General features: G+C 38.2%; 1 protein-coding gene across 1 annotated transcript; it reads right to left on the reverse strand.

Moving 5' to 3' along the window:
- Nucleotides 1-7,633: 7,633 nt before the first annotated feature.
- Nucleotides 7,634-8,463, reverse strand: timm8b (translocase of inner mitochondrial membrane 8 homolog B (yeast)). Its single transcript, XM_084413396.1, has 2 exons — nucleotides 8,186-8,463; nucleotides 7,634-8,098 (listed from the first exon to the last, which is right to left on the reverse strand). Exons 1-2 carry the CDS (start codon nucleotides 8,303-8,305, stop codon nucleotides 7,931-7,933), a joined length of 288 nt encoding a protein of 95 aa, XP_084269522.1. The 5' UTR covers nucleotides 8,306-8,463; the 3' UTR covers nucleotides 7,634-7,930.
- Nucleotides 8,464-9,868: the final 1,405 nt, after the last annotated feature.

Below are 9,868 nucleotides of genomic sequence, written 5' to 3' on the forward strand. Positions count from 1 at the left end.
CCAACTGCGCCTCGTGCAGAGGCCCTCTCGTCGGAGGAGATCGCCACATCCTCTGCGCTTCCTGCCTGGGCCGGGACCATGCAGAAGCTGTACTCGCCAAGGGCGGCTGCGCTGAGTGCGACGTGATGGATCTCCCCACACTGCGGGCTCGCTTTGCCGTCTTCACCGAGGACGACCCCGCCACTTCCGCTCTCTCTACCTTTGCTTGAGCCGCGCGAAGAAAAAGCGCCGTTCGCAAAGGATGCCTGAGTGGACAGAGACCAGCGATGTCATGCCGGCACAGTCCCCGCGTGCCTCGCTCTCTGGATGATTCCCCCTCGCCAGTCCAGTTCACGCAGGCGGACCAGCGCCCCTCTATGCGAGCGGCAGGTCTCGTCTCCTTCGGAGCGTCGGACAGAGATGACAGCCTTTCTCTCGCTGCATCGGACGATTGGACGGGCTCCACTTCCGGCCCGATACCGTCTACCCAGGCCAGCGTAAGGGCGAACATGGACACTGAGATCGTCCATGTTCTCTTCAGGGCCGTCGAAAACCTCGGGATCGATTGGTCTTCCCCGGAAGAGCCTGCACGCAGCAGGTTAGATGAGTGGTTCCTGCAGGGGCGCCGGCAGGCCCCTCAGCAGAGACGCGCCCCGTTCTTCCCGGAAGTTCACGACGAGCTCACTAAGTCGTGGAAGGCGCCACACTCAGCTCGCCTCAAACATTCTTTTTCCTCGACGCTCTCCTCCGTGGACGGCGTGAAGGATAAAGGCTATGAGGCGATTCCTCCCCTCGAAGAGGCCGTGGCCGCCCACCTCTGCCCGCCCACTGCTGCTGGATGGAAGGCCAAAGCCTCTCATCCGTCAAAGCCCTGCCGCACTACTTCAGCTCTCGCCGGTCGCGCATACGCCGCCGCCGGTCAAGCTGCAACGGCACTTCACACAATGGCTATCCTCCAAGTGTTTCAGGCCAAGCTTCTCTGTTCTATGGACGAGTCTGGACCTGACCCAGAGGCTTTTAAGGATCTACGCAGCGCCACTGACCTGGCCCTGCGAGCCACGAAGTCGACAGCCCAGTCCATCGGCCGCAGCATGGCAAATCGCCGATAAGGCGGCGTTTCTTGACTCGCCTATCTCCACGGGTGGGCTGTTTGGTCCAGCCGTCAAAGGGTTCGCCGAGCGCTTCTCCGAAGCTCAGAAGGTGTCACAGGCTATGCGCCACTTTCTACCGAAGCGCTCTAGCTCCGCGTCGAGCCGCCAGAAGGCGCCGCCGCCTCCACATGTGAAGGCAGCACCGGCGGTCCCTCAGCCCCGGCCAGCGACTGAAGTATATTTTGAGCTAAAACTTCACATACACACATCAAAGACTTATTTTACATCTTGTGAAAAGGGCATTATACCACCCCTTTAAGATTGAACATTGGTCTGGGGAATCTGCTATGTATTTTCTACTGCACAAGAGGCATGATCAACGGGCATAGTTCAAATGACTCTGTACGCAAATGGATAGTCCTTCAACCAATCAGACCAACGATCCGGGTGACGTACTTTGCAGAGCAACGGGAAAACTCCAGGCAGGAAATGTGTAACCAAACGTGTTGATCAGCGGTTTGCAGAAGCAGCAATGAAATCGAGCGATTTTTGCAGGTCATGCAAAAAAAAAAAAAAAAGAAAGTTAGTGGTATGTACACCCACTCAAGTGATTTGTTTGCTAAAAAGAAGCCATTGAGCATCGTCGAGAGGTTAAAAGGAATTGGACAGAGCCGTAACGGCCCTGGAATTGGATTGAATTAAACCCGCCAATAGCGCGCCAGGTGGATAAGCCAGTTTGTGATTGGTTCCCGCAAATTTGTAAAGGAAGCAGCAGAGATTCCGGTTTCCAGCCTGAGCTGCAAGGCGAAATCAAATCGCTGGCAGATCAGGCTGGGTTTACCCAGTCTACAATTACCCATCAGTGTTTGTGAATATTCATACACAGAGCCTACAATCATGATATATTTCTACACATCAGAAATAAATCTGCTTTGTTTATCCTTTTGATCTTTCATTCAAAAAGTGAAGTAAAACAATCGAAAAGTGGGGGGAAACTCACATTATGAATTTTTTTTTTTTTCTTGTTCACTTTGGCCACAATTATTGGCACCCAATTATTGCAACATAATTTCCCCAATATAACAGCTCTGAGTTTTTTCCTATTATGCCTAATGAGTATGGAGAACACCTGAGAAGAGATCAGAGACCATTCCTCCATACAGAATCTCTCCAGATCCTTCAGATTCTCAGATCCATGTTGGTGCTTCTTCTCTTCAGTTTCCCAGATCCATTATGGTGCTTCTTCTCTTCAGTTTAGCCCACTTATTTTATATAGGGTTCAGGTCAGGGGACTGGGATGGTCATGGCAGAAGCTTCATTTTGTGCTCAGTGACATGATTTGACATTTACATGACATTGATTTTATGTTTGTTTTGGATCATGTCCTGATGGAAAATCAAACCACGCCCATTATAAGATTTATAGCAGAAGTGGTAAGGTTTTGATTTTTTATCTGTTGGTGTTTGCTAGAATCCATGACAGCACATATCTGAACAAGATGTCCAGGACCTCCAGCAAAAAAAAAAAAATTGGCTGTGGGCATGGGGTACTTTTTATCCCTCTTTGCACCAAACCCATCTGGTGGCTTTGTTGCCAAAAAGCTGTTTTTTTTTTTTGCTTGTTTGTTTGTTTGTTTCATCTAGAACCAGGTCCCTTTTGAAGTTCCAGTCTTGTCTGACAACTGAATATGCTGGAGATTGTTTTTGGATGAGCGAGGAGGATTTTTCTTGAAACCCTCCCAAACAACTTGTGGTGATGTAGGGGTTGTTTGATTTTTCTTTTAGGCTTTCTGACCCCAAGACTCAACTAATCTCTGCAATTCTTCATCTGTGATCCTTGAAGAGTCTTTGGCCACTCGAACCATCCTCTTCACCGTGCATTAAGACAATATAGACACACGTCCTCTTCCTGGCAGATTCGTAAAATCTTTAGTTGATCGGAACTTCTTAATTATTGCCCTGACGGTGAAAAAGGTTTAGCTATTTTCTTACAGCCACTTTCTATTTTGTGAAGCTCAACAATCTTTTGCTGCACATCAGAACTATTTTCTTTGGTTTTACTCATTGTGGTGGATAAAGGGAATTTGGCCTTTGTGTTTCCTCATATTTGTACTCCTGTAGAACAGGAACTCATGGCTGGACAATTTCATTCTTCTATTCACCCTGGTGTGCTAAAACATTTTTTTTAAATATGAATGGGAATATACTTCAGAGATATTTTTAGGTGTGAAAATAATTGTGGCCAACATGCATTGGAGAAAAACATTAATTTCATAATGTAAATTTTCCACACATTTTCAACTGCTTCAATGAAAGGTTAGAATTTTGTGAGTTTTTTTAATGAAAGATCAATAGGACAAACCAGATTTATTTTCACAGCCGCCTTTGCTCACATTTACCAAGGGTGCCAATATTAGTGGAGGGCACTATAAGCTACATATTCAGTTTTTTGTTGTGGATTGTGGTATTAAAAAAAAAAAAAAAAAATTGAAATATTTGAAAATCATTCAAATATTTTGCACAAATATTATTGGTTGTTTATATGAGGTTGAGGTGTAAGGTTGAATCAACTGGGAGACTTTGTGTGACTTAATTACAACATTTACTTGATATTTGTAACTTATTATTTTGTTAGCTGTGTGAAGCACTGATGGCTATATGTGACCTCATTGACACAGAGTTCCTAATCCCTTTAAGTACCGCAGATTTCAGAGGAAATAATGAATGTATCACTGACAGCAGCACTCTGACAGAGAATGGAGCGCGGCCAAACCAGGATGGATATCCCAGACGGCCCCTTTGCTGTCCAAAGCAAACACAGGTCCCACTGTCCCTGAGGTGTCAGGCTCAACGTGTACAGTGAAGCTTCAGACACTAGGGCTCTTTCAGACTCTGTCAGACTGACACAGGAAGAGCGATGGCAGATCATGCCAGATTTAGATCCTATTATACACAAGTTTTAATTAAGAAGTTGTTGATCTTGAAGCTTCAGCCTGGCATAATTTTACAGTGGGTCTTTGTGAAGGGTAGGGACAGGGATTTATTTTCTCCATATAATTAAAAAAGATATGAGGATTGTTGCAGTATCAGATACTGTTTCCTACATTAACCTATTATATCCGGATGTTTTTTTTAGTTTTTTTTTTTAAAGTAGATTCATTATCACAAAAGGAAAAGGAAAAGTGGCCATATGCAGAGGCAGAAAAATGGAAACGGGGGTAAGGATTTTACATGTCAACCATTCTGAAAATACTCTTTGATCACTCTTCTGCATATCTTGCCACAATGTCTCTGGTATTTTTCTTTCAAAGGGTTCTCTTTTGAAGAAAGTGTTTGAAGAGAGAACTGAGGCATAGTGGGCATCCTTGATAAGACTGAGACTGAATCCTACATCACAAGACTGTGTTCCCGCTGCACAGTCAAATCTTTCATCAGAACATAACTAGAGCATCTGAAGATTGAGCCATCAAAGCTAACAAACTCATCTTGCTTCTGTCTCACACTGACTCACAGAGAAGTGCTGGCTTTTATTTGTATGTTCAAATGAATGATTAAACATGAATATTGATCTTTTACATGGTTAATATTTGTTCGTATACACTTTAAATAATGAAAGACACCTTTAATAATAACAAAAACTACGGTAACACTTTAGAATACTGTTCCTTCATTAATGAATAACTACACAGGAACAAATGAGTAATGCATTAGTAACACTCTAGTAACTACTATTAAATAACAAGAAACTCTGAATAACGAATTAGTAAGTAATAGTGCACAGTCGAATGTGGTAGTTCACTATTAGCTAATCAATAACTACTATTTTTCATGCCTCACTGAAGACTATAAGAACTACTAAATACAGGTTAATAATTAATATTTATAATGCACAATGTTTAAAATAAGGTAATGGTAGCCCATTAGTAATGAATCAAGTGTTACTACATCCTTCTAAAGGAACTACTAATAATTTGGATCAGTATTCTAGTGAAAAAACATGTTAAATACCTAATATTGTAAGCTTTTAAGGCTTTTGTAAGGTTTTGGATAGTAATGACTCAAGTGTTACTACATCTTTCTAAAGGAACTACTAATTATTTGGATCAGTATTCTAAAGTGAAGATCATGGGAACACACTAGTAATGACTAAAGTGTTACCAAATCCATTGGAAGGAATTACTATTCAAAATCTAACAAAAATCTCAAAAGCTTACAATGACTTCAGTCAATATTAGGTAGTTATCATGTTTTTCACTTTAGAATACTGATCCAAATAATTAGTAGTTCCTTTAGAATGATGTAGTAAATACTTGAGTCATTACTAGTGGGTTACCATTACCTTTTATTATAAATTATGCATTATTCATGTTAATTATGAACCTGTATATAGTAGTTCTCTGGGAGGTATGAAAAAAAATAGTAGTTATTGATTAGCTAATAATGAACTACTACATTCATCTGAGTGCTATTACTTACTAATTTGTTAATCAGAGTTTCTTGTTAGTTACTAGAATGTTAATAATACGTTACTCGTTTGTTCCTGTGTAATTATTCATTAATGAAGGAACAGTATTCTAAAGTGTTACCACAACTACTACTACTACTAACTAAAATGATAATGATATCAGAAACACGAGTTTGAATGCTGCTTATGACATTTTCTGATCCCGCTCTTTTTACACTCATCACAAAACATAAAAAAATACAGCGTTTTTGTATTTGACATTTCTGTTCTTATTTGATTTGCATTATTAGCTTATGTTTGAATGCTAACAATAAAAATAATAAAAATAAAATAGACATAATAATGAAGTAGTTCAATAAATAATAAACTAAATAATACAAAAAATGTCTATGAATTCAGCGATTTTGAGTTTTTTTTTAAAGGAAGTCTGAAATATTTTCTGTTGCCCTATATATTTATATCATTAAAATAAGTTGAGCAATTAAAAAAAAAAAAGTTGTACAAGATTCAACTCCTTTTTTAAAGTCAGTTTATTTAAGTTGAAATAACTTAAACATCCAAGTTGATTGTACTTAAAAATTTAAGCCAACTTTTATTTTATTTTATTTTTACAGTGTATGGTGTCACACTATGTTACCAACTAAATAATAAAAATTATAAAACCAAATTATAAATCTGATCCCATATAATTTAACGATTTTAGAATATATATATTTTTTGCTGTTATAATATTACGATTTTTTGTTCCAAGAGTGTGTGGTACAGTGTCCAGTCCATTTCCTTCAAAGCATCAAAGGCTCTGTTTGAGGACCCTGAAGGCTTCCTGTATGCTCTGATAATCAATTTAGAGCACTAAGCTAACCTATCTGCTTCCTGACTTTAATTAGAACGGCTGAAAGCAGTCCTGCCTGCAAGATTTACACACACAGCTCTATCAAAGGCCACTTTGTACTGAGCACACTAAACAACAAAGAAGGGTATCGCCTCAAAGCCAAGAAGCAGACCTCTGCTGCCCTAAAATTAATCCTGCCGTATGGAGTCCTCTTACAAAATGGTATTGTTTTGGATTAGAAGGCAAAACCAGATTTGGGATTTTAGAGTAGAACAGAATCTGATTAAACTGATTTAAGATTTGGAAGAGTTAGTGTGTAATTATGAGCTTTTTTATTATCTCATGCCATTGTCTGTCTAATTGACTGCTGATGAGAATCCAAGAGACAATTTCTGTAGGAAAAGTATTGACCAACAAATTAATGCTGCAATGAGGATCTTGAACTTTTCTATCACACTTTAGTATTATGAAACTATAACATCAATCATCAATTCTAGATTCCATGGGAATCAACCTTGTGCCAGACGAAAAAATTAAAATAATACTTGAACAGGTTGTCATTATCATCAGTTTCGCTTAACATCAAAAATATAAACAAATAGATGTTTTGCAAAAAATCATTAATTGCATACACTAACTTTAAAACTCTGGCCAATACCAATAAGCTGATAACTAAGTATGCTTTATGTTATGGTCGATAACCAATAAATGTATTATTAATTTGTAAGAAAGAAAGAAAGATTAACCACTATAACTTTCATGCTACAATTAAATTTAGGTATCCGAAGTCACCATAAAGTCTTTTCTCCCATATTGTGACTTATATCCAAGAAAACAGCTGCTTGAACAAGAAAAGATGTAGGGAATGACTTGATTTTGTCCATGAGGAATTGATTGAGTTGTTGTCTTTGTTATCACTGTGATTGACAGGTTGTCCCACCCTAACACCAGTAAACACTTCATCAGAGAATATAGCTGCAAGTAGTAGGGGATGTTATTTTGATTATAAATAAGTGCAAATGACATTCACAGTTAAATCATTTATAATAAATGCTGCAATATTCTATAACAAAATATGAATGGTGCAGTTTTGATTCCATCTATCACCATCCCTTTAAGTTACTGCATGATCTAAATCACTAAACAGTAAGTATTAGCAGATAAATGCCCAATGTTGGATACTGATGAGGTGCCAATTTTGATTCCCAATTTCAAAGCCCTTCTCGCAAATATTTTTGTCCATTTGCAAAATATATCATTCACCTCATTACTTTGAAAAGTATCTTTTTTTTTTATTATTTATTCACAATCAAACCAGTCAGATTTACAGAAGTGGGTAGTAGGCTATTGATCATTTCCAGCTAAAGCAATCGTTCACTGCAGGCTGCATTAATAGATCCGCTACACATATCATAAACATTATGAGGAAGGGCTTTGGAAAAAAAAATTCCGACAGAGAAAAAGGGTTAATCAGACCCTTAAAACGCAGTAAAACAGTCTCCAGGACGCACACCAGAAACATAAAGAATATGTGCCAATTGTCCTTGAGGACGCTGTGCTTCACTCAGTGCGCGCCCTTCTGCACCATCTGCGTGAAGCGGTTGGTGATTGAGAGCGTCGTGTCGATGAAACGCTCCACGCAGCTCACGAGACAAGTCTCAGTTCGTGAATCCAACTTAGAGCTCGGTTTTTCCATGCACTTATCCCAGCAAACATCTGTAAAGTTGTGAACCTATGAAAAGAGCGTTAAACACTGTTAAAGCCACCAGACTTGCTAATACTGGTGTTGAATGACAGAAGAGCGGTACTGAAAAGGTACCTGGGCTTGAAACTGAGCCTTCTGCTGCTCCACCGCAATCAGACGCTGGAGCTCCGCAGATTCCGCGTTTTCAGATAAACTAGCCGACGGCATGTCAAAGCTAGAATTAAAATCAGCCATGGCAAGACTTTACTAACAGATTAATATACACAGGGACATGTGTGAAGGACAAATATACTGCGCTCGATGACAAGCATGGACGTAAAGGGAACTACTTCCGCCGCAGAAATATGACGTCATGACAAGGTTGAAATTGAAAGAATTCTGGCTTCTTCTTCTCCAAATTAGGTGGTCTGTTTCTCTTTATTTGCAGTTACAACATTTTCAAAATCCCTCTGAACTTACCTTGCTTTCAAAAACGAATGTTGCTTGGTCCTTGGTCTTTGTAACAATTAGCCTATATATTATTTTTAAATAAATCTTTATTTTTTGAAAGATGGTTTTTAGCAGGCATAACAAGAGTTGAACAATTATTAAATCAAGAAATCCATAATGTCCATACATTTCCAGTGACACCAAGGGAGTATTCTATTGTTATGGATGCGATTCCCACAGGGAATAATCAGAGCTCTCTAATTGGGAAACTTATGCCCCCATAGTTTTATGTTAATAAAATGTTAATGTTAATGTTAATAAAATCTGCTCCTTACTTAAATAATAATAATAATAATTTTGTCCATTGTCACCATGGCAATATTGTTTATTGGAATAGACTTTATGGAAGGCCAAACTAATATTTATTAGTAAATAAAGTTCAGCAAAGAACTTTCAAAACCTTACACAGATGTAAATCATTTTCTTGTTAAATTTAAAAAGGATATTGATTTGACCTGTTCTTTTTGCAATACGTTGGCTGAAACCTTGTTTCGGTTATTTTGTCATTGTGCTCAAGGACATTTTGGAAAGATTTGACGATTTATAATTGATAACACTGACCCCACTTTTTCTTTGTGTTTAGGAAACATTATATTTGGTTTTTCTAATATCCCCTCAAATAAAATTAAAGAATACTATAAATGTAATTTAGATTTTTGCTAAATGTCATATAGGCCTACATACAGTAAAACCCAACCATTGTTTTTGGTTCTTAAAAAAGAAATTCAAATATATATCAAGACTATTTTTCTTTCACATATTAAGAAAGCAATTAAAACTCTTTCTGTGAGTCCTTTAATATATTTACATAATGTTTAGCCTATACCCCCCTGGCTGTATGTTTTTATATGTAGCCTATGTATTATTGCAGTTGACTGTAGCCTACATTGACGTTGTTTGTTTGAAGTTTAATTAAAAAAAAGAATCTCTTATCCCCCAAAATTATGTTGAACTTCCTTTTAAAATTGTAAAGTTTTTCGGAAGTATTTCACACAGTTGCTCCGTTGTCATCACTTAAAACAACAACAACAACAACAACAACAACAAAAAACTATACATTATTTTTGCAAAATGTATTTGTTTTTTGCAAAGTGGTGTGGATTGACTTTTCTAATTTTGTAAAAAATGAATTTATTCTGAAACTTCTGTAGCCTATTACTATTAGGCAAAAAAAAAAAAAAAAAAAAAAATTCCAATAATAATATTAATAGGCTATTAATAAATGTGTATGGTGACTCTTTGAAAAGAGACACATTTCATAGTAAGTTATTATCTTATTCCTTAATTTTACACTGTAAATGTATAAAC

The sequence above is a fragment of the Rutilus rutilus genome (assembly GCF_951802725.1).
Source record: "Rutilus rutilus genome assembly, chromosome: 7".
In the NCBI taxonomy this organism is placed as follows: Eukaryota; Metazoa; Chordata; class Actinopteri; order Cypriniformes; family Leuciscidae; genus Rutilus; species Rutilus rutilus.

Coding starts and splice junctions, on each gene's coding strand:
- timm8b (XM_084413396.1), bottom strand. CDS start 8,305: ATGGCTGATTTTAATTCTAGCTTTGACATGCCGTCGGCTAGTTTATCT. Junction 8,099..8,185: donor AGGCTCAGTTTCAAGCCCAG/GTACCTTTTCAG, acceptor CTCTTTTCATAG/GTTCACAACTTTACAGATGT.